Source organism: Vidua macroura, chromosome 2, assembly GCF_024509145.1.
Source record: "Vidua macroura isolate BioBank_ID:100142 chromosome 2, ASM2450914v1, whole genome shotgun sequence".
Classification (NCBI taxonomy): Eukaryota; Metazoa; Chordata; class Aves; order Passeriformes; family Viduidae; genus Vidua; species Vidua macroura.
In genome coordinates, this window is record NC_071572.1 from 99723005 (window position 1) to 99749783 (window position 26779).

The following is a 26779-nucleotide window of genomic DNA, read 5'->3' on the forward strand; positions in this document are numbered from 1 at the left end:
ATGAAGAGGGTGATGAGCAAGTACTTTAGAAAATGCTGTGGTAAATATTTACTTGTGTTTGAGCCATTTGCCTCAGACCCTCACTAGAAATATACTGGATTATCTACTGCTAACAAGCACATTCTGCCACCCCCTCAGTGATGAGTACGACTTCCTCCAGCAGCATTAAGTCTGTTCTTAGCAGCTGTGTCAGTATTTTGTATTCAAACAAGTGGTCAAAACCTTTCTAATACATAATGCAGATTCATCAAAAACACAACTTTGCTGTGGGAGGAGATGGGTTTTGTTAAGTTTATGTTGAAAAGCACTTGACACCAGCACACAGAGAGAGGTTACTGCAGACAGTGAAGTAAGTGTCATGGTAGGGCACAATTTTACTGCCAACCCTGTGTGCTGTATCCCAGCACTGATCATACCAGTGTGGACACAAGGGATTCCATGTAAGCCAAGGCTGCATATCCCTGGGTAAGTCTGAGATGCCAGATTCACCTGCCCGCACTTCCTTCAGGGTAGCAGCGCACGGAACGAGGGTGTATGACCACGTCCCAGCCTTGGGGCAGCAGCTGCCACCAGCCCTTGTCCCACCCACCCCAATGGCATCACACTGGCACACATCCAGTCTCACTGAGAAATGGAACCAGCTGGGCACCTCCACCCCTGCTACTGGCTTGGCAGTGGTCACTCCAGCTTTCCTATGGTGTGTATTATGAAAGGTCTCTCCACATGTTTCTGTTGTTTTACTCAGAAGAATCAAACAAAAAACTACAAATGTGACATGATGGGGGGTTTTTGACTCAACATCTGATCAGAAACTTCTCTGGCTCTCTGGGGACACTGCTGTATGGAGTGATACCACAGGAGAGGGACACCACACTCCTCCATTAGCTCAAGTTCAGAACAAAGTAGATGAACAGAGATTGCAGGTGAAATGGCATGCTGCTCAGAACAAGAGATTTTTGGCTTAATAGAACCAAGTGTTACTTTTTTTCCAATTTACTTCCTTTGTGGTTATTATTTCCAACCAACCATACAAATTAAAGCCTACTTGCAATTTCAGAATAATTGACAAAGCCTGTAATTTTGAGAAAAAACATCTCTGGACTGAATGAGAGTGATTCTAAAGGTCCAATGTGTCAGCTTGGCTTTTATTCTGTATCATCTGACCTGGATGTGATAGTGTTACCTTCATAGACACATTTATTTATTTACTTTTTAATTTTTTGTTGCATGTGTTAAAAAAATAAAAACAAAACACCCTTACTGGCTTAGGTGGTTAAATGTGGGTGCATGGATGTAAATATGAGCTTGAAACCCACCATGGGACAATTCAGAAGTTGTTAGGGATTTGTTTTACTGTGGTGAGATAGACTGCAACAACCTTGTGTTTGTGTATCTTGCAGGTTAAATACTTAATAAAGTATTGTTCTGTTTTAGGATACCACATAAAAAAGGTATTTATAAAAAAGTGAAAACTTGGTCAAGCAGAAACTGTGTCTGGGGTTTAAATAAAGAGCAATGTTCCACTTGCCAGAAAGGAGTCTGGAAAGAAAAACAAATTACATGGGTAGGATCCTAAGTTACTGAAGCTAAAAGCCAGCACTGCCTTGTCATCTAGTACCCACCTCTGTAGAGTTCTGTTACAATGCTTGGTAACTATGTAAACTGCTGTTTTTCTATCATCCCAATACTTTCCATGGGCTTTCCTTGTAAAACAAAGCATTTATTTGCCCCAGAGAGGCAGGATTCATTGGCCACTACTCAATGATGTAGAAAGTTTACAGAAAATTTACAGCCTGATTTTACATAAGTTATTTTTTTGTTTCTATATAAGCGTACCTGGTTTAATAGACCATTAATAAAAATGCCATAATATTTAAAACAGTTTGAGTGGGACTTTTTTTGCCTTTCTTTTCAGTAAAAATGAAGAAAGTTTGATGCTTGTAGACTGAATTGACTGTGTGTGGGGGAAAGAAAAGTAAACCAGGTAATATTTCACAGAGGTACCTTGAAGGCTATTTGTATTCTTTGGAAATCACTATCACCAGATAACACATTTGTAAGCTGGAGAAGTTCTTCAAGTGTATTTCCACCTTTAAAAGAAATCAATGCCCTGGTGACTTAATAAACTGTGATTAATAAAATGGTCATCAGAGCACCAATCATTGTTTCTTAAGCAAATGCATATTATGACAAGCTTGTTACATTTTAAAATATTTCAGCTTGTACTGTGCACTGGTATCACACAGCCATGATCTTCTCCAGCTGCTCCACATTTGACACAGGTGTCTTCCTGCAGCCACTCCTGTGCCTGAAAATGTGCACTTACACATTCCCTGTGGCTGTTCTGTGAGGAACCTGTGAGGAACCTGCTGTTTAGTACAGCCCCTCTGCATGAGCACTCCTCAGCACAAAATCCTCCACTTGCAAGTCCAAAGGCAGGGAAGAAGAAACAAGCTCCTATGACTTTTAAGAACAAACAGCATTTGGAAACAGTGGACAGCAGGAAGAGATTAAGGCATAAAACATCAAATGAAGAGGCTGGGAGTCAGCTCACCCACCTTCAGATGGCTACAGAGCCAAGCAGATAGATTCCATTCCCTTAAGCACCAATGGACAGAAGCAGGCCTTTAAAGGATACAATTTACCTGACCGCACCTTAGACCCAGGGCTTCAGCTTTCTACAGAAATTGATGCTTGGTGTTAAGCACCTAAAATGGCCATCACATTTTGTGCTCAGCTTCTGCTGTGATTCCAAATTTTCTTTTTTCCTGGAACAGTTTCAATATTCCAGGCCATTTTTAGTACAGCAAGGTCTCACTCTAAGAAAAGTGCTGTCAAACACAGTAAGATTTCCATATCTAATAAAAATCCATTAGTTTCAATACGTATTTATTTGGATAGGTACCATAGGAAATCACCTCATATAAGAAAATCACTGACTATAAATCCTTTAAAAGCTATTTTATTTATCTTGAAAGGCGAGAAACTGATTAGTTGTATAAAATAATATTGTACATTTGATGTAAAGCCTTCAGTCTGTTTGAACAAGAAAAAAAAAATCCATTGTCATAGTAAAGAATGAATCTATTTAGATACTGGACTCTGTATCATCCCTCTAGCCAAAGGACTGCTGTAACAGAGCTTACAGTCAGTGCACCCAATGTTAACATATATCCTTTCTATAAAACTGCAAAAAGTGAGAAAATAAACATAACATACTCTGGAAAGTTCTGTACATTTTTCAGTAAGGAAGTTGAAGCCATATTGAGTCTAAAAAACCCCTCAATATTATTTTAAAATTAATTTATAGTTTTTGCTGCTCATAGAATTTTTAGTAGTTCTAGGGTTAGCTTTGAATTACAAGAATGGATCTTTAAAAAACTTCCTACTCTAAGTACTCTAGGATCAGCTAAACAATCTGTAAATAAGTTCTCTGGAAGACATTGGTTTAAAACATTTGTGTCATGAATAGCATGCTTTTTACTGTACCTGTTCTTAATTTAAGAAGCTGCAAAAGCTAATATTCATTAAAATGGGTAATTTAAAAGCAGGACAATTTATTTGCTTGTATTTTAATCCACTGGAAATAAAACATGTGCTTTTGTTAATTGGCTATTTTAACAAAACTTTCTTGTTGCAAGAAAAGTTCCAGTGTCTGAATCAGTAACTTACATATACAAAATATGAAAAAAGTATTGGATGGTTTTGTTTGCATTTTTTTGCTAGTTGCAACCATTCACAAGTTGCCCAATTAACTGCCTTTTCAGTAAAGGCAGATGGATTTTCCCAACGTGGGTTCACCAGGTTCAGGTTTTTGCAGATGCTGCAGCAAAGCCAATGGGGGATGCCCTGTGCTTTTAGAGACCAGGCTGCTCTTACCTGGAACCCAACTGGAGACACTCAGGTTCCAGCTGTTCCTCAAGCTGTTTGGCTTGGCTACAATTAGGTGAAAATTTGAAGAAATCAAGAAAATTCTGCATCATTAGAATTTTTAGAATTTTGAAATCTTGTGTATACCAGGTATGGTTTAGGTTTGTTGTTTTTTGGGGTGGGTTTTTTTTGGTTTTTTTTTGTTTTGGTTTGGTTTTTTTTTTTTTTTGCGGGGTGGGGGGGGTTGTTTTTTCTTTTAATACTTGAGATTTCCCAAGATAAGAAAGGGCATGTCAATTACTCTGCATATGGGAAGAAGCTTCATCTTCTGGGAAGATTCATTGTGGGATTCTGAGACGAATCTCCTTGGGATTCATACTCCATGAAATTCAAACTGAGGGACAGTGTAACTGCCCTCCAAAATGACACTGGGGTGAGAACTGGGAAGCAAAACAACAAAATGGCAAGTGTTGGTTTCAGTAGTAAGGCTATGAATTGAGTTCACTTTGAATTCCGGTACTCCTGAGGCGAGGCCCCTTCTCTGCAAGGCCCCCAGCTGCTGCCCAGTTGAATTTAATGGGAATTTGATGTGTTAATTATGAACAGAGACAGAAATCTTTGCAGTAATTGGCCCACCATTTTCCAAATTTGCAAGTAATGAAAATCTAAAAATCAAATCTAAGAAACAAAATTAGTGCATTTCAAATCATTCTAACTAACATTTCATCTTCAGACATAAAAAACTCAATCCAATGAGACTGAACTGGCTTAACTCAGTAATGCTGCAACAGGAAATGCAGACACTTTCCAAGACTTTTTAAAAATCCTCAAAAAATATATAAATTAAATTCAGTGGCTTACATTGTATATATGCTACATCATAAGGCAAAGTATCATGGAAAGCATTTAACAATTTAAAAAGTAGAAATGCTTTCAACTAGCAGTTTGGAATAAAAAGCAACTAAAAAGCAACTCTATTAATGAAGGCTGTAAAACAAAAACAATCTTAAGAGGGCCGGCGGTGCAGGCCCTGGTCCTGAGAAGAATCTCACTTTTCTTCACTGGCTGAGGTATCGTTTCCATCGTTCAGCTTCTGCTTTTGCATTCTTGTTCGAGTAGATGCTACAAGGAAAACCCAACAAAGAAAAAGAATGAAGTATTTTCTTCATAATTACTTTGGACTGATTATTGGAAAAGTTTTTAATGACAGAAGGAATAGAAGTACATTTTTCTATTGTAAATGAACTGCACCCCGCATAGGATGGACACCTAATTTTGCACTGTTTCAGCCATTCTTGCTCAATCTTACAGATCTTATAAAATTCCTTCCACCTGTTCACTCCAGTTCTCATTGTCTCCTCATTGTGTCCATTTCCACCCTCCAGGTGGGCAGATGGTCAGTGTCACATCAGGAATCTCACCTTCTAGCCAGGCAGAGGCTGCGGGCTGAGCAGTGCCCACAGCCCAGAGACAGCCTGCCCAGGAATGCCTTTTCCCCTCAGTGGCACACACCAACACCACTGGACGGGAGACAGAGCTCTCCTTCTTAACCCCTGCCGTAAGTCAACACTGAAACATTTTCCATACCTTAAAATAGAGGTGCCTGGATCCAAACTCACACCTATCTTGATGAGCAATGTAAGAGTTTTTAATGGCCAAATCTGCTCAGCTGCAGAGCTCAGATTCTCAGAGAGTGAGAATGCCTGGCCAGACCAAGTGTGCTCCTTTCTCACAAGTGGAAAATACAACTCAGATGTGGGGCTGGGGCCATTTTGCTTTTCATGAGCCAGATTTGAATTTCATTTCAAAACAGAAAAGTGATGCCATAAGATCTGAAAGAAACGCTGACCCACAGCAGAAGAAAAGCAGTCTCAGACATTTCCCTATAAAAGCAAAGCAACAAAAAACCTACATACGGTTTTCCTGTGTACATACATTTCCATTTTGTAATCTGCAATTTCAAAATTATATGCAGGAATTACAAAAGGTAAGCAAACTACCCAGATCACATCGGTGTTGAACAATGTTTGCATCTGAGTGGGCCCAAGCTCTCAGTGCTCTGCAGATTATAAGAAAAGTAATACTCACTCATTTCTGCAAGCTTTTGTTGGAACTTGGACTCCTGGGGTAGGTGTTTGCTACAGAAAGAAAGCATAAGGTTAAGTTAATAAAAATAACTATTTACCTTCATAACCTAAGCTTTAAATCAAGCGAGTTGCTTTTTGACATCAAATCATGTAACTGAGGAGCTTCATGCTTCCATCTCTCATTTGATACAGCTGCTAAAGCTCACAAATTAACACAAGATAGGCTATCAGGAAGAAGTTAGGATGAAGGCCCTGAGAACTCAACATATGCAGGATCTCTGAAAAGCCCAGGACAATCTCTCACCTTCCATCTGCCTCGTCTGTCCCCTCTATATCGAAGCGCAGCCTCTTCAGTGGCTTTGGGGCAGCAGCTCCTACTTCTGCACTGCGCTTCAGCTGGCATTCACTGTTGCACAACATCTGGTTTATTTTTTGAAACTTTTCAGAAGTCTGAAGTGACAAGAAAATAGGGAAAGAATTGCCAATGAATCCTGAAAACACTCCAACTTTCCAGATTATCCACAAAAAAATAGGAGTTCTAAAACTCTGGAGTTTTAGGAACCCTTACCTTGTGCCAAAGCAACTAAAATAAAATGCAACATATTTTGAAGGTGAAGTCTGGATATTTGAAAGGAGTTTACAGAACTTCCCTATAATTACTATATTAAATCAGGTACACTCACTGGCCTGCTCTAGAGATGTGAGCAGGCTATCCCATTCCTCAAAAAGTTACATGCATTTAAGACCAGACATAAAAGATGTTAAAACTCACCCCAAATGATTCTCCAATGGACACCAAAATTCTGCCAAATGAAGAAGAGAAGTTTAAGCTACACTTAACAATTACAGAAACATCAACTAATTTGCACAGGTTAGCACAAGGCATTAACAAGGTCTCTTCCTCTCTCTCTCCCTGCATTAACAGTGCAAATCCAAACTGTGCTTTACTGTGTGGAGCCAGTGAATGCTCAATCACCAAATGAACCGAATCACACAGACAGAAATGAAATTGTGGCTTGAAAGACTCAGAGGCCCCCAAAGTCTGTCCTGTATCAGCAAGAAGACCCTTCTGTGCTGGGTACCCAGACAATCATCCTCTCATCTCTAACTTTAGGTGTCTGCTAATCAAAATCATGCAGGACTTCAACCTAAAATACACAGTAACATTTAAACTTTTGTGTACAGTGGGACTCACTTGATCCTAGTCTGAAAAGCCACTGGAAACTGGTACATTTACTGTCATCCTCATCTGCTAAGAACCAGTAACCAACAGTTTGAAATGTTCTGTTCAGCCAGCTAAACAAACATTTTGTTGCAAAAAAAGTATTTTCCCTTTAAAGAAGCTGACAAAGCTCATCTGTGTTTTTCAGGAGTGTGATGCAGGGTCAAAGCCAACAACATTTAAGCAACCAGGCCAGGAAACTCCTCTTTGGTGGGGGGTAAGAAAAAAAAAGAGAAAAAACCAACAAAAAACCTCCTTGAGCACAACAGAAACATGGTGAATGATGAATACAGATTCCAAATACATGAAAAAAGCTATTCACAAGAAATTATATTATGGCCACAGACTACTGACAACCTAAACTGCAGTTTTCCAATTTGCTTCCACTAAAATCTCCCTAATACCTTAAATTTAGTATATAAAATGCTTGTCAACAACGTACCTAGACCTTGGAGTCATCTTTGTGGGTGACTGAAACCCATCAGAGAATTTGTATGGGCTCTTCAGAGGTGAGATGTAGATGTTATTGCCAGCAGGGACACGCCGAGGAGAGTTGGAAAACTGGTAAGGACTGCGAGGAATGTGTGGGATAGGTGACAGAGTGGGAGGCTATAAAAATAATAAAATAATCATAAGGTTTTACTGCCTATATATTTCTAGCGTGTTGAATAATGAACAGAGCTAATGGCTTACCCTGCTGGAAGCATACTGCAAAATGTTTGTTTTCAGCTTCTGCATAAACACTAAGTTGTAGAAGACTATGATGGAGTCATATTGTTCTTCTCGGATAAGAACACGTTTGAAAGTCTGCATAGAGTGAGAAAATCATACACGGATTAAAAAAATAAAAGGAATGAAAATTTTACATTTGACAAACTCATAAAGTCACTCGAAGTCTGTGTTAGATTAAGAGCTAGGATGGCACAGGAGTTGTATGTAAGCCATTTTAACTTCTCTAAACTGTTAGGGATTTTTCCAAATGTGCTTGAACACCAGTACAAGCACCTACTTCATTAACTGGCACAGCCCCTTGGTGTGAACACAGTTCTAACATTTTCCAAATTTAAGAACGATTTGCTTTCACACACATGTGCACATGTGTCAAAAAGTCTAGACTACTGTGCATGCCTTGGAAGGCTAAAAAACTCATTACTGACCTGATGGGGATAAAATAGTTCTATAGGCTTGGAGACAGAAGCCTGGAGGTTAGCCAAGATCCACAGATACACTATGAGAAATTCTGCTACTGAGAGGATGCTACAGTTCCATTAACTGGTGAGGGTTTTTCTATTGATCTCATTACTGTGCTGTGCAAAAATTTCAGTACATTGAAGCTTTTGTGAAGGAAGGAAATTCTTCATGTTAGAATTAAGCCTGTAACTTTAATATATACACAGCTGTTGGATATATAGCCATACATCTCTATTTGCTATCAAACCGTGTTTCTGTTGAAAGCTTCTGTAGAAAGTAATCTGCTTCTCTTCCCTTAATGCGCCAAGGAAGTTAGACAACTCATGAAGAAACTTGTGTTTCTTTTGAAAATCTTACTAGGTCTAGATATAAATTTTTCATCTAGACTCCAAATACAGTCATAAACCACTATTACATATTTTTCAAAAGATGGAATGAAATTTGTTTTCTGGGGAGAGTTACTAAACTATTTATGCAGGATGTTTAAGAGATATTTAGTATTAGAGTCAGTTTTCTCCTCCACAAAATGGAGATGCAGTGAAGCAGAAGTTTTCTTTTGTATGTTCAAGTGTAGTTTATTTTTATTTCAGGGGAAAATAATTAGATTTTAAGATTTTTATGGAGGAATAACATTTAAGAACTTCCATACCTCTTGATTTGTGTTGCAAAGCTCCTTGTATGCTGAAACTATCATTTTAAATCGAAGATCTACATTCTTTACTTTGCATATGCCATACATGGAACACATCATGATCTATTAAAGAAACAAGACAACTGAAAATGAATTCAGCTTCTTCATTTCAAGTTAAGAAATAACTTTCTTTTACTGGCTGTGCTCTATAAACAAGCAGACAACTCAACTTAGAAAGGACTTCTAGAACTTAAGTTAACAGAATGCTACCTCCATTTCTATGTGACAAATTACTAATTGGAGCTGATAGTAACTTCTCAAACTCCTATCATATGCTGCAATTTTAGGACAGAATAACAAAAAAAATTATCAGCCACACATGTTGTCTTCACAAAGAAAATCACTGTCTTTTTATGCAAATTATTAGAAACTGTGGTCTGTCTTCACTACTTTGAAAAAAGGTCAAAATGGTATTTGAAGGTGCCATATCAAGTAATTGTCAGTGCTTAAAAAGCTGAGATGACAGACTTCAGTCTAAACTAAGGCCTCCTTTCAGTGATCAATACATTAATAAAAACCTCAGAGTACAATTTCGAATGGCTAAGAATGTACAAAGAACATTTTGTTCAGGAGAGTCTTTTTAACTTTTTAAAACTTTTCTGTCCATGTTACCTGGTCCAGGTGCCTGTCTCTCATTAGTTCATACTCATTTTGCAGTGTGTGCTGGAAGAGGGTCCAGATCAAGGGCTCCAGGTCAGGATGTTCGGAGAGAAGGTGAAGGAACAGTGTATGGAGTCGACGATAGGCCAGTAGATACACTTCAGAAACAAAGAAAAATAAACTGAAATTGTTGTAACAGGAGTATACAAAATGAAAGGAATGCAGTGAAGGAGGGACAGCATTGTACTGTTCACTGTCTCCAAGAAAAAAAAAACTACCAGACATCAAGTGAAGGTAGTGGAAGGCAGGCTCAAAATAAATGGAAAAGGCATTCATAGAGACAGTGGAAAACATGGAAGGCCACACCAAACAACACTGCACAGATATGTCTATGTCAATTCAAACAAGCACATGGAACATGAATCTGCTGAGAGTTACTAAGCAGATACAGCACAAAAGGTTCAGAAAACCCCCCAGGTGAGATAAAGATCAAGCCTGCGAAAGCACCAGCCACATCTGCCCAATTGTCCACTTCACATGACATATCTCTTTATGGTCACTGCTGGAAAAAGGATGCTACAACAGAAGAGCCCTCCATCTGAGCCCATATGGACATTCTTACAGCCAGGATAGGGAAGTTTTCACTTCTAACTCACAGAGTGCACACAGGAACCACCTGCTGGCACCATTTTGCCCTTTCTTCCAGAGGTTTGCCTGGTGTTCACTACAGATTCCACACCAAACTTTTCAGAAATGCTGAGCGCTAAAACCCAAAAGGATAAAGAGCAAGAGATAACTCTGCAATATCAGCACATGCAGAAGGAACAAACCTTTCTTGTAGAACAGAGAGAGGGAGGTAGATTTCTGCGGTTTCGGTGTTTGGGGGGTCACAGCAGGTTGAGCATCTGGAGGGGAAGTAGCACTTAGAGGAGGTCCAGATGCCTTCTTCTTAGGAGATTTCACAGGAGAGAGATAGCTGGAGGTTCAACATACATTAAGAATTTAACATCACAGGATGAAGAAATTTCATTATTCAATTCTATATGAATAATACTTGCAAGAACTCTTCCCTTTTCCCCATTAGAAGAAATAAATTGCTATTGTGACCTGTTGTCCCCAACACCTGATACAAGGACTTGTTTATTCCTAGGCAAGTATATGTAACAGTTTACAATTACATATTTGATAGGGCTGGGGAAAATATTTCAACATTTGATTTAACTTTCAATGTATAATAAATATCTGCAAATACAATGGTTTAACAAAACTTAAGTACCAAGCCTAAGAAGTAGGAAAACAGAATACAGCTGGATTTGAATATTAAGGGTAATATCAACTTCACATTTCCCTAGACCTCAGGCATTCACTTACAGGTCTGCAGCAGTGTGGTTATGCTGGAAAGGCATATTGGGAGTAGAAGTGGGTTCAGGCTGATCAGTTTGGCCTTCTCGTTCTTTCGACTGCTTGATAAGATCAAACAGAGGCGACCCCTGGAAAAATGACAGGAATCCTGCATCACACTAAGAACAGACAACAACTCTCAATAAATTTTGTTCCTTCTCTAAAACCAACCACCAAAATATGAACCTCAACAGAAGATTAAAGCTTTGAAGTACTTCAGAACACTCATACTTGTAAGATGAATTTTAACCATTTAACTTTATTAAATACATCAAATGCTTTTTTTCTGTTTCAACAGTAGTCCATTAGATACAGGTTAACTGTGGATTTGAGACAGTTGTATTAGCTGTATTCTAGAGTCCCTTACTACTTCCTATTAAAGCCACTTCTGAAAAGAGGAGTAATCAATACAAGAAAACACACAAAAGGTCACATTTCAAAAAACACAGAACAATACAAACAAAAAATCCTCCCAACCAGCCCAACAAATCCAAAACCAAACCAACCAACCAACACCCAAAAAACCCTACCAAAAATAGCTGAAGGAAACCTCAGCCCATTGGTGACTGAAAGTTACTGCTGTACCTACTGCCAATACAGTTTTGCTACAACATCCACCCAATATTTTACATTTGATAATTTAAACCACAGTCACTTAACTGCACTGGGCACTATTTAGTCTCCGCAGTATCAAGTTCCAGAGGCATGTCTGGAAAGAGTTAGTGACTCTGGATACATTAAGTCTCTGCCCTCATGGCCCAAAGCAAACCCTAATTTTGCTTTGAGGCTTTAACCAAGTCCTCTGCAATACATCTGAAATGAAGAGCTCGAGGTAGGAGGTGAGAGAGCAGGAGCAGAGAGAATGTAAGTGGAATGGAGGAGGTTCTGGCTGAAACCACATCAGCCCTTCTGCTGATGTTAGTAATAAACAGCAGTCCTGCAGAAACAAAATCTCAGCCTGCTTGCGTGTCACACAGAGTAGAATTATGCTGAGACAGCAAGACTACATGGGAAAATATTTTGACACCATATTTATAAATAAATCAGAAAGCAGAGGGCTGATGGCCTCTGTTTGTTTTATTTTCTTTAAACAGGAGACTCATCCTTGATTACAACACTGCCTCTCACCAGTGCAGCATCAGAACTCCTGACGGAACAGAGGAACATTTGAGTAGCAAATATGTGTCTTCTTGAGAGTGAGAGGTGGGGGAAGCAGTGTCCATAAAACTCAGGGTTAAGTGAGCAAAACCAGACATGCAGCATTTTCCTCAAATGATCTTCCCAAAAGACAGCAGTAACATCTGTCAGCTCATTGCTCTGTACACAATGCACTGTTTGATGGTTCCTGGTATGTTTGATCTTCCACATGCACATTTTTAATATTAAAATGCACTGGCACAGATGACAAATCTATAGCTGTGAACAGGAGCACAGCACGCATGTAAAGCATGCAGCATCACCTGGCTAAGGCAGTAAGAAATAGCCTAGTAAAACTAGACTACATTTACTAGAATTAAAACTAGCATTAAGACATTCCTTATTTAGACTTATTCCTAAAAAAAATAACACCTTTTTTTAAACTGCATTAAATAGAAATTCAGAGTAAGTAGATGAGAGTGACAAGACTTACAATGTTTCACACTGCAATTTTTAAACTATGATTTTGGCAATACTGGAGCTGTTTCATCCACAGCAGAAAAAAACATAGTTACTGATTCATAGCCACATAGTTGTTTCTCCATTTCTCAACCAGTTCAGCTCTTGGGCTGGTTTGCATCATTTTTCCCTTCATTTCCTTTCTCCATTTAGGAGTGCACACACGTCTCACTTGTGTCTCTCAGTGCTGCCCTTGCTGGAAACACAGGCACATGACCTCCATTTCTCTTTCTTCTGGCCACTTGGCCTCTTCCTTTTTTATTATTCTCACCAGCACTTCACTTTGGTCTGATGAATCCAAATTTTTTTTCCCAGAGCAATCATTGCTGAGGTGTCTTGACTTAAGAGTGAACCCTGTTTCATTCACATCACATTTTAATGATTAATGACTGGAAAAGTATTATTTTTAATGAAGGAGAAAAAGGGGTTGATAAAAGGGAATGAGAGGTCTAGAAAGAGAAGCAAAATTTACTATTCTTGAGTTAGCACTTGAGGCTAGCAGTTCCAGGTCCTCTCTCACTCTTGCTCCAATTTTGCTCACATTATTCCGAGTGTGATTCCATTAGATAAGGTATGGGGACACAGCAGTTTGCTACATACAGAAGGGATCTGCCTATTTCTACATCATTTCTACTCCTCTTCTACCTGCCAGCCTCAACAATCAGTCAACCACCACATAAGTCAACTAAACCATCAGAAAGCTAACAGAGAAAGCAAACCCAGATTTAAGTCTGCTCTGCAGAGAATCACAGAGCCAGAACAAGCAGTAAGAACAGACAGGGCAGCCACACCATGAAGGCTGGGAGCAGAGCAGAACACAAAGTACAAGATCCTGTGCATTTATTGACAACAACATGTTGCATAACCTGATCAGTGTGTGGAATTTTATCTGACAGGAATGTACAGAACTGACTGCAGTTTTCCATCATTTAGCTGGGCTACCTTCAGGAAGAGGATATTTTTGTGTAGAAACATCTACCCATAGAGTCCAAACAACAAGATGCAGTGAGTCCAATACAGCTCTTTTGGTTCCCATAAATACTAATTGATGCTGTGGTTAAAAAGGTGGCAAGACAAAGAGGGTGCTGCAACCCAGCAGGGCAATCCCAGCAGAGCAGAGCTACCAGCACCAGCAATGGCAGGGTGTGAGAAAGCTGCACTCAGTGTATGTCCCTGGGCAAACCACAGCCTTGTCACCTCTGCTGGCTGCACACACTTGTCAGCCCTGCACTGCACGAGCAGAAAGAGGTTCTCTAGCTTTCAGACCTGGTGACATTTAAAGTGGGTATTTTGCTGATCACCATTTCCACCTTCCTCTCAGATTCTAGGTGCAGCCCCCTCTGCTCTTTCCCCAGGGACCCATACCACTCTCACAGGTACCTTTCCAAGTGCATGGCCACATAGTCGGAGAAGTAGGTGCTGCACTGACAAGACTGATGCTTCACAAACAACCTGCGTGTGCCACAATGCAGAAACACAAAGAGAGGGGGTTTCTCAAGTGCAACTACCCCCACGCTGTAGAACTGATGGGTTTAATTACAGCTGTGTCTCCTTTCTTTATACTTAAACACTAAAAACGCTTCCATTCCGTGAATTCAAAGTGCATTCTGCAGCTTGCAGGGCGTTTCCAAGCTTATCAGGGCAAACTTCAGCTTCAGTCCCGCAATTTGGTATTCAACACTCAAATGAGAGAAATACAACATAATTTACCAGGCAATTACCAGTCCTCTAAGCAATAATCACAAAAGAACTTTAACCCTCGGGTTCAGCTTAATCGGACAGGAATGTTTATCAGGAACTCATTTCTAAAGCGATGTTATTCATGCTATCTTTTACGAACTTCATATTGCTTTTTAAAGCTTTTAAGCAGCACTTAAGGTGAACTGGTCACCTCCAATGCATTCCTTTAACATGAATGGAGATTGCAATTTTTACTTTAATTTAATGCTCAGTAAGTGATTAATGTTACTAGATGCAGCCATAGAATAAATTTCACTAATTAAACAAAATGTTTATTTTCATAGGAGAGTTCCCTGTGATGGCTACAGAAACCCCATTTTATTAGTACAAAAAGTGAGAAAGCAAGAAATGAAGACTTAAAATTTATCAGGGTCAAAAGGCCACTGGCACCAGAATGAAGAATAAGGCTGAAATTTGACTCAGTTCCCTCTCAAAATACCCAGAGCTAACTAATTCTCCAAGGCTAAACTCTGTGAATTAAGTGGGATTTTGTTAAGAGTGGCTTTGCAGGATGCTTCCCTGCAGCAACACCTCTATCACAAGCATCTGCAGTGATTTTTCCCCATCTGAAAGCTCCTTTTATGGAAAACACAAGCAGTACTTTCTTATTTGCTACTCTTTATTTGGCTACAGTTAAACTACAGGATACACAGGTGCTTCCCTGCTTCCCAGTCTTTGTACTGGCTCTATCCCAACTACACGTTTAACTGGACTTTGGTTTCCATGAAAAGATTAAAAAGACCCTTAATCCTTATAGATGGGGAAGAGCCACCCTAGGGTTTGGGTGTGGTCCACTGACCACAGAGGGAAAGTCCTGAGTAGTTTTACTCTAAACAGTGCTATTAGTAGTCCACTAATAAAAAAATCTGCTTTTGTCCTTGTTTTCTATATGCATTATGTTTTTGTTCTTGGCAATAATTTCCTAATATATTTTCAGGTTTTAATTTTCTGTTCACATTAAAGTTTAATGCAGTGTTTAGCACTTAACTATGTATATATCTCAATGCCAAGATCCCTCGGGTACTGGGGTTCTTTTTGCCTCGGGCTTTCTTTTTTTCTTTTGCTTGTTTTCAAATTATTAAACCAGTCAATACAACACATAATGTCATAAAAGATGGCAGTGATTTTGCAAGGCAAAACAGGGCCAATTTAGAACTTACAACTTTGGAATGGAAGTGGAAGGACTGGATCAGCACAAGCTATTTCCAACCCTCTTTCCCAAGGGAGAACTGCATGCCCAGAAAGTTGCCTTTTGCTTGCAACCGTGTTTTCAGAAGCCACACGTGACAATTAGTTACCAGAATTCTGAAATAATTCAGACCTGCTAAAACAAAGTAGACTTCACAGTCTAAATTGAAATAGTATTGATTATGAAAAAAATTAACAAAATTAAGGATTGTGTCCTAATTTCACACAAGAGTTGTGTTATATAAATTATGTTCATACTGGGGCTTGTTTTTACAAAATTTATAAGGAAAAACATTAAAAACTACAGTGTTAATAGTTTAATTCATTTAAGAATACTGGCAGATCTGCTTTTAACTCCTTACAGTGTGTGTATGTTTAATACAAGTCCTATTCCTATCCCACTCATCTTGAGCATTTAAGAGTCATCCAGCTTTGTGAGGATCTCCTTTTATCTAGTGATAAAGGAGTTCCAATCTGTCCAGAGAAGGAAAGCCAGGCTGCAACAGTCTGAATATACATCTTACACTTTGTTGCTTTAAATGACCCTGCAAATCCATTCTCCTCACAGCTTTGCAATAATCTACTCTTCCTCAGAAGTCTCTGGAAAGACCTGGCAAATCTTGTTAGAAGTCAGACATTATTTCAGAATAAACAATACCATACTTTTCAGCCCCTCCACTCCTGAAATGACTCTTCACCAAATGAACACCAATTAACCAATTCTCTATGATTTAGAGCATCTCTTAGCAAAAGTTCATGGGACCTACCTCACTCTACAAGAGCATCATGAAAATACCCTTCCTAGCAATGCAGAAGGAATTATGTGAAAACACTTTTTAACCATAAAGATGATAGACCTTCTGTCAACATAGTGACTAAAACTACTGGTTATGTTCAGAAGTATTACACAAACCAGTGATAATGCTTGGCAAATAGGGAACTTCTGACCCAGTTACTGATTTGTGGCTCTGCAACCAATCACCAGCTGAATACTGAAGGGAAAAAAGAAACCCTGGTCATTAGGACTGCTCCGGTTTGCCAAGCCTGTGAGACTAACATTTTAAAAATCACTTTGAAAGGAATTTTGAAAGACAGTCTACAAGCAGAACTATATACAACTGTTTTGTTTACACTGCTCAGGATGACCCTGGGCAGGCTGCTACTACATGGTTTGCAGCTTTTGCACCACTTCCTTCAGCAGTTTTGCTGCTCAACTCACACAAGTGCACGTGCAGGTATACAAAGCACAACAAAATACAGCAACCCTTGCTTTTTTTTGCTGAACGTTACCCAAGAAAATGTAATTTTAGGCTCACTTGCCACACTTTTTTTTCCCAAAAACATCTTCCAGAGCATGAGCATCTTCCAGAGGGATCTGTGTTCTGCACTGGCAGTGCTGCTGCAGAAACAATCTGTATCTGAAGTAATTAGTAAGTTTATTATCCAGCTCCCAGGGCAGCCAGGCTTCAGTATGACTAATTCTTGGACATATCTCAAGATTCTTAGGCAAGAGACAAAGGTCTCAAAGACAACTGAATCAATACCAGTTTCCTGCCACTATCTGCACAGGAAATTGTGTACAATAAACCAAAATCCACCTGATGTGAACCACTTGACTGTTGGATATGACAATATATATCAACAAAATATATCAACAATATATAGACAATATATAATATATATATCAACAACATATTATATTGATATATATATTGACAATATATATCAACAAAAACATCTTGAGGTTGAAAATTTTTCCAACAGCTTTAAGCTTTGCAAAATCAACAGGCTGTAAAGATTTACAGCACAGGAAGCAGAAGAGAGTTGCTTTTAGGGACCATTATGTAAACTAACATCACACAGTACTAGAAATAACAGTTCTGTAGTTATTTCTATGCAGGAAAAATTCTTACACTGGGGAGCAACTCAAGCACTTACTTTCTTCAGAGGAACTTCTGGGTCACAAAATTACTATCTTAGTAAAGACAACTTATTTACATAATTACTACTGTAACAATCAAATTGTCATAGTATTGCATCACATTTTCTATCCGTTTCATTTACACAGTCCCAGTCCCCAGAACAACAATTAAGAGTGGTTCTGGGAAACATTTTCACAAGTACAAGTGGAAACATGACAGTGAAGTGCCTCTGAGACTTTCGGTTAAAGCCTATGATTCAGTTTCAAGTTTAGTGTTCTTTCCAATTTCTCATTAGCTGAAGAAATTTAGGTACAATGTACCATAAACAATTCTCTTATCAACCTAAGAGCAGTAAGAGTGCCAGGAAACTTTGTAGACAGCAGTTTTTGCAAAAGCAGGAGAATATCTTTTAGCAATGTAACCAAGGAGTCAACCAGTTACGGGTTGAACAAAAGAAGATATAACAGATAATCTGCAGAGGATGTGACCAAGCTGCATGCACAGAAAGAGCAATTCCCCAGAAAAGTTAGTACTAGGTAGGGGTTGTTACATTTCTGCAAACCATTAAGAGCAGACTGCTTGTGATACTTAAAAGAAAAAAAGGACTATAAATATCTTGCATTGTACTTCACATAATCTAGAAGAGAAAAATGGCACAAATTGGAATTCCAAAAGAAATATGCCATCTTTTGTAAGAAAACATGACAACATGAGCATGAAAACCATTTTATGTCATGGATTTATCAACCAATTCTGGAAAACATTTCAATATAAAGAAAATTAGACATGACAAAGAAGAAAAACCTGAAGCTGTAACAAAACTATCCATGTCACAACATTTCAGGCAGAAATCCACCCTCTGAGAAGAGTTTTGATCTCAATGTAAGCCAATACTTTTATGACTATCATGATGAGATATCTCAAGCTCAGTAGTCTATACCCTGGTATGAGCTCAAGGCAGACAAGACCTGGCAGCCACCCTGCTGTGCTTGGCTTTTGAAGCAGAAGCATATGCAGAGCTTCTGAGTGCTCAGTTGGCAGAATTTAAGAAGATATTTCCAATTAAGCATTTCTGCCTTAAAAGCAGTTAGTTATTTAACAATCAGTCAAAATAACAGCACAACAGAGGTAAGGATGAATGCATTGGAAATCAAATTAACAAGAGAATGTTAAAAAAGGTCTTGGGCTATTATTTAGAGTTCATTAAAAAACAAAACAAAGCATTCTTCCCAAACTGAAAAAAAAAAAAGTTAAATTTTGACAGTGTGATACAAAATAGTATAAAAATCACTAGAAACACCCCAAATTTTTCAATAACTTATCGGAGCTGAAACAAAACCTTGGAAAGCATTTTTTTTCCTGTTACACCTGTTTCATACTCACTTTTTAGTAATTGTACGCATCTGTCCAACTCTCTGCCATGGGCAGGGACACCTTCCATTAGACCAGGTTTCTCAGAGCCACATCCAGCCTGACCTTGAACACTTCCAGGGATGGGGCATCCATGGCTTCTCTGAGCAACCTGTGCCAGTGCCTCATCACCCTCACAGTAAAGAATTTCCAACTAATAGCTAATCTTGATCCAACCTCTTTCAGTTTAAAGCCATTCTCCTTGTCCTGTCATTACATGTCCTTGTTTAAAGGGATAAAAGATACTACAGAGCTTTCTACTAAAATTAAAAAAAAAAAAAGAAAAACAACAACAAAACAAAAAAAAACAAAAAAAAAACAAAAAAAAAAAAAAAAAAAAAAAAAAAAACAAAAAAAACCCAAAAAAAAAAAAAAAAAAAAAAAAAAAAAAAAAAAAAAAAGAAAAAGTGCTGATCTCCTTACCACCCCAGCTGTTTTCTGCTTATTTCTTCACTACCCACCACTCATCTCAAGGGTAATTTCACTGATCTACAGCATTAGTTGGCTTCCATAATTACAAACTTGTAGTTATGTATACAACTTGTATACAAATTTGTATAACCATAGGAGAAACAATGCAAAAATTACTATGTCAGCAGAATTACTAGGCCAGCATTAGTTCTGCATAGATCTGAAGAAGAGAAACAATTCTAACTACTATTATCAAATGTAAGAGCATCTCTTATCAAATGTAAGATGTGCTATTCAGTGCCTTTTCTCATGGCCACACAAGAATCTTTTATGAATAGTGATCAGTGATGGCCAGCTCAGGCTCTGGAAAAACACACTTGAAGGAGCAACATTTCCTCCTTGGATATTTAGAGCAAAATCACGTGGGATATTAGAGAACCACAGAATGGTTAAGGTTGGAAGGGAAAATAGTAGGGCATCTGGTCCAACCTCCCTGCTCCAGCAGGGTGTTTAAAGCCCAGTGCATTTCTATTTGGATGCATTCAACGGGATGCAGGAAAACAACATTTATCTTCTTCAGGGTTTAAAATCTACAGCTATAAAAAGATAAAGATCACGTTTGGTTGGGTTTTTTCCAAAACACCACAAACCACATCCTACCCCCCTTCCACATTTGAGTAGCACCAATGCAGAAAGCTCCCTCCCCACAGGAAACCTTTGTGCTATACATCTATGCAGTGAAGGACCCATGCTCAGCATCCCACCTGCAGCCCCTCTGCCCACCCACTGTGGAACCTGAAGCCAGAACTTGGGTTGGAGGCTTTGTGCAAGACCCATGAGGGCAACCAGTTGCCTCAGAGAGGCTCTACAAAAGCCACGTTGAGAAGCACACACCCAGCTGGGGACTAAAAAGCCAAATCTTGCCAAGGCACAGAGATGTGGGTCTTGGGCCTGCGTAAAAATAATGAGGAAGCCAAGCCTCCTTTTAAAATGCCAACAATTCTAAAGAAAGGATTTGAAAGACTGTCAAGACTTTTGATGCCCCTCTGTTTTTTTGGTGCTCAGATTCTCCTGAGTAGGGAGTGGATTTAAAATCAAGAAAATTTGATGCACTCTGCTCTCTCCTTCCTTTGTACAATGCTTGCTCCTTTTAATTATATGACCTTGGTGTATAATTAAAAACTGCACCATGTACATAGAAAGAACTTATGAGACTCTCCCTAAAGCAATAAATCAATGACATTAGGCAATACATGAAGAGTAGATATCAATAAAGCAGTAAAACTGACTTAGGTGATAAGGTGCATTCAATTACTAAATGATCAAAACATGTTTCCCCAATCTCATTAAATTACAAATATCCTGCTAGAAAACACAAATGAAAAATGTGAAATCCTTCAATAACAACGTGCTTTTCTATCAAAGCTCTGCATTTTTATTGTGAGAAACTCTTGGTCATTTGTAAACAAAACAAAACCTAAGTTCAGTATTTCAGGATATGGGCTGGAAGGAAAGAGCAGTTGTAAGGGAAAGTCAGCTGAAGTATTTGTAATTGCTGTTTACCAGTACTAATGATATGCTAAATAATCATTTAAGTGATCTTATCATGCAGAATTTAAAAAGGTTATTTGCTGACTTACACATTTAGAAAGTAATAGTTCTTCACATTAATCAAGCACAAGTTCCGCTTTTTGGCAGCAGTTTTCCCCTGACAAGCATTTTCATGTCTGTATTTATCTAAACTAATTAGCTTACCAGCTTGAATAATTCTTATGAAACTTTTCTTCCCCCCCCTTAACTTCTTACATTCCAGTTTTGTGAAGGAAACCAAATTAATACCATGGGGTTTTTGTTTTTTTTAACAATACGAACTCACACAGATTCTTACTGAACAACTATGGCAAACTCTTTCAGTAACTTCATAATGTTGTACTTCAAAAAAAGCAGTACAGGAATGTGACTGTGGCCTTCCTGCTGCCTCTGACAAATGGAAGTTAAAATCCTCTGTATATAAAGTCAGAGACCTCCATTTGGCCAAAACTGAAAGAGGCTGTAAACACTGGATGCAGTATTTGCAAGTAATTTAACATGAAAATAAAACATATCCTCAAGAACCAATGCAGTAACACCAGTAATCCTGACACAGAACCAGACTACCTTAATCCTGCCCAGAGCACATATGTTGGGCAAAACCTTACACTAAAGATATAAAAAATAGTAAGCAATTGCTTTAGAACTGCACAAACTACAGATGTTCTTCTACAAGTTCTGTTACCCTGGCCATTTCACCCCCTATGCTTGGAAGAGTTTCCAAATTAATTCATGAGGCTTCTTCTTTCCTATCATTTCTAATATTTGCTTACTATAGCAAGTGATTTTAAAATTTATTTTAGGTTTTCTTAAAACAGTCTTGTTCTGCACTTGAAAAGTATTTTAAGTAAAAAAATTTAGCCATGGAACATCTGGCATATTTCTGCCAACTCAAACTTTGAATTCTTAATCCTGGGACTTAGAAAGTATAAGAATGAGTAGAGCCAGAACTTGCCAAAGTGTTTGGGAAAGGCATTTAACTTATTTCCTGCATCTACAGTAGACAGAAATTTCAAGTATTGATGTTATTTCAATCACATTTGCAGAGTAACTGAATAAACACATTTTTAAGTTAGAAAAAAATGCAAAAGAATTTAGGAACTCAGGTATTTTGTTCTAGTTAAGGCATTTCTCTTCCTACCTGACATTTTAGAGATTCCTATCCACTGAAAATCATGCTGTTAAGATTGTTTATAGTCTTTTTTCCATTTTCCTTCCTTCTGAAGAACATCAACATCCACTTTTCATCATCCACTTTTAATCTTCATGATCTTTTCCTTTGCTGTTTAGTCCATACCTTTTAAACCAATCAATCCACAGATTAAAGCTCAAAAAGATTTCATGTTATCTAACCTCTACTAGCCTACCATGAAATCAGCTAGACTTACACCATCAACCCAAAAGCATAGGGGGGAAAAAAAGTACTCTAGCAGCCTAAAAACTCCTACCAAAGGAGAGAAATTGTTTCCTCTATCCACAAGCAAGAGAGGAGCAGTTGTGCCTCTTGTAAAGGAAATTGAAACAATTTCAAAGAGGAAAGAGAAGCATTTCAAATGCACAAGAAGGAAGAAGTCTGGAAGTTTATTCTGAGCTTCCTTTTCCCTTTTTAAGCAATTACACAACCAACTTTTACTTGTAATTTGTATGTGTGATTTCATATGCATTAAGCTAACAAGTTTCCTGACATGGAGGAGCCTTTAACTGCCTCTGCAACAGTTGCAAGGGATTAGGCTGGCTAGATAAAAATACTCTGTTTATCCTAAGTTTTATAATGCTCATTTGACGACTTGCCTGCCACATCAACACAAAAAAGGGAAATTTTCAGTGCCAAAACAGCTTCACTCTATCTGCATAGGTGGAGACTGCTGCATTTTAAGAAGGCAGTGAGCCACTTCTCAGAAGCAGTCTTCGAGTGACTTCAGGGCGGCTGAGCAGGCAGCCCCAAAAGACAGCTGAGAAGGTCAAAATACCCAGCCCTGCTTCCTCTAAACCTATTTTTCCAGAGATTTATGGAGGGGAAACAAATGAAGTCTCTTAATGGATCCTTTTGCTTGGCTGGAATCTAATCTAAAAACACAGAATTTTAATCTGTCTATATTTTTGTCACATTCAGTAGCCACTGTAATTATCTCATATAATGAGATCAAGATGATATTTAATAGAGGATTCTCCATCCAAGGGCTCCGACTATATTCAGCTATCAAGACAGCCTCACACTGCAGTGTGGAAGTGAACGAGCTCTTATATGGAGGTAAGCTTGAGGACCAAGTGATAGAAAACTTTGCCAGGATTGGAACAGAAAATCTGTGGCATAGCCAAAAAGATTTCCTGGCTCTCAGCCCTACTTCTCAACCATAACAAATTCCTTCCAGTACATACACATGTTCAAAGAGAAACTCCAGTAAACAGACCAAAAAAAAAAAAAAAAACCCATAAAAAAAGCTAAAATCCATTAAAATAACTAGATAAATAACAATACGTAGGTCAAAGAAAATATTATCCTGCCAAGGCTTGTCTTCCCTGCACCAGACAGCACAAGTTCTTCTGCATAAGACTGTTTAACCCAAGTAAGAACAAATGCCTGTACCATGATACAGGTGTGCCTCTAAAAGCAGTAAGAGTAGTTACTGTATAATGGTCTTACACAGACCCAACAACCCCCATTTAACAGTGCATATTCTGGCCTTGGAAACACTGTAAGAATTTATTACAATGCTATTAATGTTGAAGTTGCTTTTCTCCCCTCTAAAGAACTTTCAGTATTAGCATCAGCACAGACAGATTGCAGTACATTAGATAAGTTCAAATGCATTTCACCTTGGACCACAACTTTGGTTTAATTCCAGCTCTGAAGGTGAGGGTACCACCAAAGGAACATACAACACTGGTCAGCACAACTCCAAAAGCTTGGAAAGCCTTCAAATACTTTTTTTATTTCAGTGAAATGGTTTTTTGCCACTCGACTTGGACTTCTGAATTTAAGGGATCCTGCCCCCTGTGTCCTAAATGACAGCAAATAATCAAATCTGTGGCATCTTGGGGAAGAAAGAACAGTGTCCTACAGCCACTCTAGCCACTCTAGAACTGCTAAGGTTATAAGCACTTTTCCTTCTGAACCCCTGTGGTGGAGCAGGTTTGCCACACAAATCCAAAATCGCCTAAACAGGTATCTAAACTCAGAGAAGCAGAATTATGTGGTAACCGCCTGAAGCTGTGCAAAAAACTTGCTCGCTGCTGAAGTGAGAGATGATTTCAAACATCTCATCAGCTCCTGGCTTTAAGGAGCCCATTCTTACTCTGCCTTTGGTGCTTTTTCAAGAGCCACAGGAAGCCTGTTGATGGAAATGCAGGCTTTGCTCATATAGCACTAGCAACAAATGACAGGTCCTAACTCATTCCCATCTCTGATGCAGAAAGGCAGACAGACTCACATATGCATTTCCCTGCAGCAATAGCATTATTTCCTTTGGAGACAAAAACCCCCTCAGTGTACAAGGCCCGCCCTGCAGCTGCTTCCTCCTGCCTTCCCCCTCCTTCCCATCCTAAAGGAAAATGGCCTGTGGTGAGGGACTATAAGCAGGGCCATTACCCTGTCTATTCTTCTTCCATAACTGTTAAACTTCTTAGAATTTAAGGTGTTGGGGGCTACTAAAGTCTTTTCTGGACCTGTAGGCACAAAGCCCAACATATTAAAACATGATCCAACACAAGGAGAGTGCAAAACGAGGCTTCCCCCGGCTCATGCTGGAGCCTGGCCAGAAGGGAAGCCACTCCTGACTCCCAACTGCTCCCAGTACATTAACACAGGTTCTTCAGCTTGGACAAGTTCACAGAAATTAGAACACTGCCTGGTAACAATCAGCTACATCAAAATGAAGAAAGTGGATATACAATTCACCTCTGTCATTCACACTTTTACACTACAACGACTCAGACTGCCTGCTCAGTTGTAACTCTCCTTGCTGAAAAATGAAGGGAAGGAAAAACCTGTCAATTCAGGGGTTTCACATTTTCATCTGCAGGTGGAGAAACCTGCAGCTGAATGCAGTTTCTGGACATACACAAATATCACTTAGGCCATCAATTAGCGCAAAGTGCATGTTCTGTACTGCACCAGAAGGGTTCAGGGGCAACAGAGCCCTAATGACAACACAACCATACACATAAAACCCTAAAATAGGCTCTGAGTAGTATCCATGCTCGTAACAGGAGCAACAATAAGGAGCTGCAGCAAGGCAGGAACTCTGACAGATAGAGAGCAAAGGCTGAGGATGCACCTTCACCACTGCTTTAAAGCACTTTTACACTGGTAAAATGGACCAGACATCCCACCCTGCCTCTGTGCACCCATACCTTTGTCAAAACACCAAATCAAGTTCTAATCAGTGAGATACACGCTCACTGCCATTAGTTTCTCTTCCTAAACATGAATTATTGCTTGAGGCTTTGACCTGTGACACCAAATTTCTGTACTGCAGGGATTTTCATTCCAGTAACTGAGCCTGCCCCACAGAGTCTTCATGTGCAAACAAAGTTGGAGCAGTAAAACTGAGAGCAGATCTCCTGCAACCTGATGCAGAACATGTGCAGGAAAACCCTTTTACCATGCAAGGTTGCCAGGAACAGAAACAAAATGTAGTGTGTGATGACTGCTTTTGTGAGAAAAGCCAGGAAAACCTTTATGCTAAGGTACATGTTAAGTTGGACATGAGACAATCTGCCAAGCTCACATTTTCATTCCGATTTAACTTAGAAGTCCAAGATGCACCATGCTTTACATTTAAGCATGGATTTCAATAGTGAAAAAGGTTTCTTGTGGTTATAGCCTATTGAAGTTAAACTGCTTGATTTCACCTCAAAATCAAGGTGAAAGTGTTTCACAGAAGACTATAAAGAAAACTTGAAATAAAATAAGCAAGACCCACTTTTACATGTTTCTGAATTTCATCTGACATACCTTACACTAAGAAACTGTGCCAAAATCCTGTGAAGCACTATTATTTGCTCTTCTTCACAGCAGACTAGAAAGGTTTTGCCCAGAGCCTTGCTTAGGTGCAACTGATTAAAATACAGTTCAAAAGAACCATGCCACCCAGCCAGATATGAAGAGAGTTGTTATTCTAAGATTTAGACTGGGTTTGATGCCAGAAGTGAGTCTATCCAAGTTGTTGCTTAATAAATGAGTCTGTCTAAACTGAGGTTTATCTCATATCTGCCCCTAAAGGCAGTAAGAGTTGCTTTTTTTTTAATATTTACTTAACAATGCAATTAGTTACAACATGTTTTTGTTTCAATTATTAGTGACTAATGGGAGTATTTTGTGCATATGTGGTAACTGTCCCCCTTGAAATTACCAGAACCAATTGCACAGTGCACTATATGCATTTTGTTGTATTGATTCTGCTTACATAGTCAAGAAAATGCTTTCTGTATCGCAACATTTCAAAAAACCACTGGAGTACTTTTTTTTAAAAAAAGAACCACCTGATTAGAAATAAAGCTTGGGGTGTGCCTTCTAATATGGAACAAGTTTTAAAAAAATCTCTCTTCCCACTGCAACACATCTCAGTCCTGTGAATATCCAAGAGCAACTCTCTCTTTTTCAGTAATTATTTGGTGCAATTATTTAATTACCTATTACTTTGTCCCTCTTGAGGTTTGTACTGGTGTATTGGGGGAATTTAGACAGAACCACTCAGCTGATTTCTGGTGATTAACGTGTTCTCTATTACAAGCAAAGCTATTAACAAAAGGCACAACATTAGTTCAATCCTATATAAAATCCCACAATTACTACTAT

General features: G+C 38.8%; 1 protein-coding gene across 3 annotated transcripts in view; it reads right to left on the reverse strand.

The window, feature by feature from the left end:
* Nucleotides 1-1678: 1678 nt before the first annotated feature.
* The window catches only part of RB1 (RB transcriptional corepressor 1), a 70062-nt gene continuing 44961 nt past the window's right edge, over nucleotides 1679-26779 (reverse strand). For 2 of the 3 annotated variants that reach the window (XM_054001411.1, XM_054001445.1), the window contains 10 exons: nucleotides 11033-11151; nucleotides 10492-10637; nucleotides 9674-9819; nucleotides 9020-9124; nucleotides 7873-7986; nucleotides 7622-7788; nucleotides 6730-6760; nucleotides 6262-6407; nucleotides 5959-6008; nucleotides 1679-4992 (listed from right to left, as the gene is read on the reverse strand). In XM_054001411.1, coding sequence (XP_053857386.1) covers nucleotides 4919-4992; nucleotides 5959-6008; nucleotides 6262-6407; nucleotides 6730-6760; nucleotides 7622-7788; nucleotides 7873-7986; nucleotides 9020-9124; nucleotides 9674-9819; nucleotides 10492-10637; nucleotides 11033-11151 — 1098 coding nt within the window. In that variant the 3' untranslated portion in view covers nucleotides 1679-4918. Of the gene's footprint in view, nucleotides 4993-5958; nucleotides 6009-6261; nucleotides 6408-6729; nucleotides 6761-7621; nucleotides 7789-7872; nucleotides 7987-9019; nucleotides 9125-9673; nucleotides 9820-10491; nucleotides 10638-11032; nucleotides 11152-26613; nucleotides 26633-26779 lie in introns of those variants that run through there. The other variant, XM_054001453.1, reaches the window with a different exon arrangement.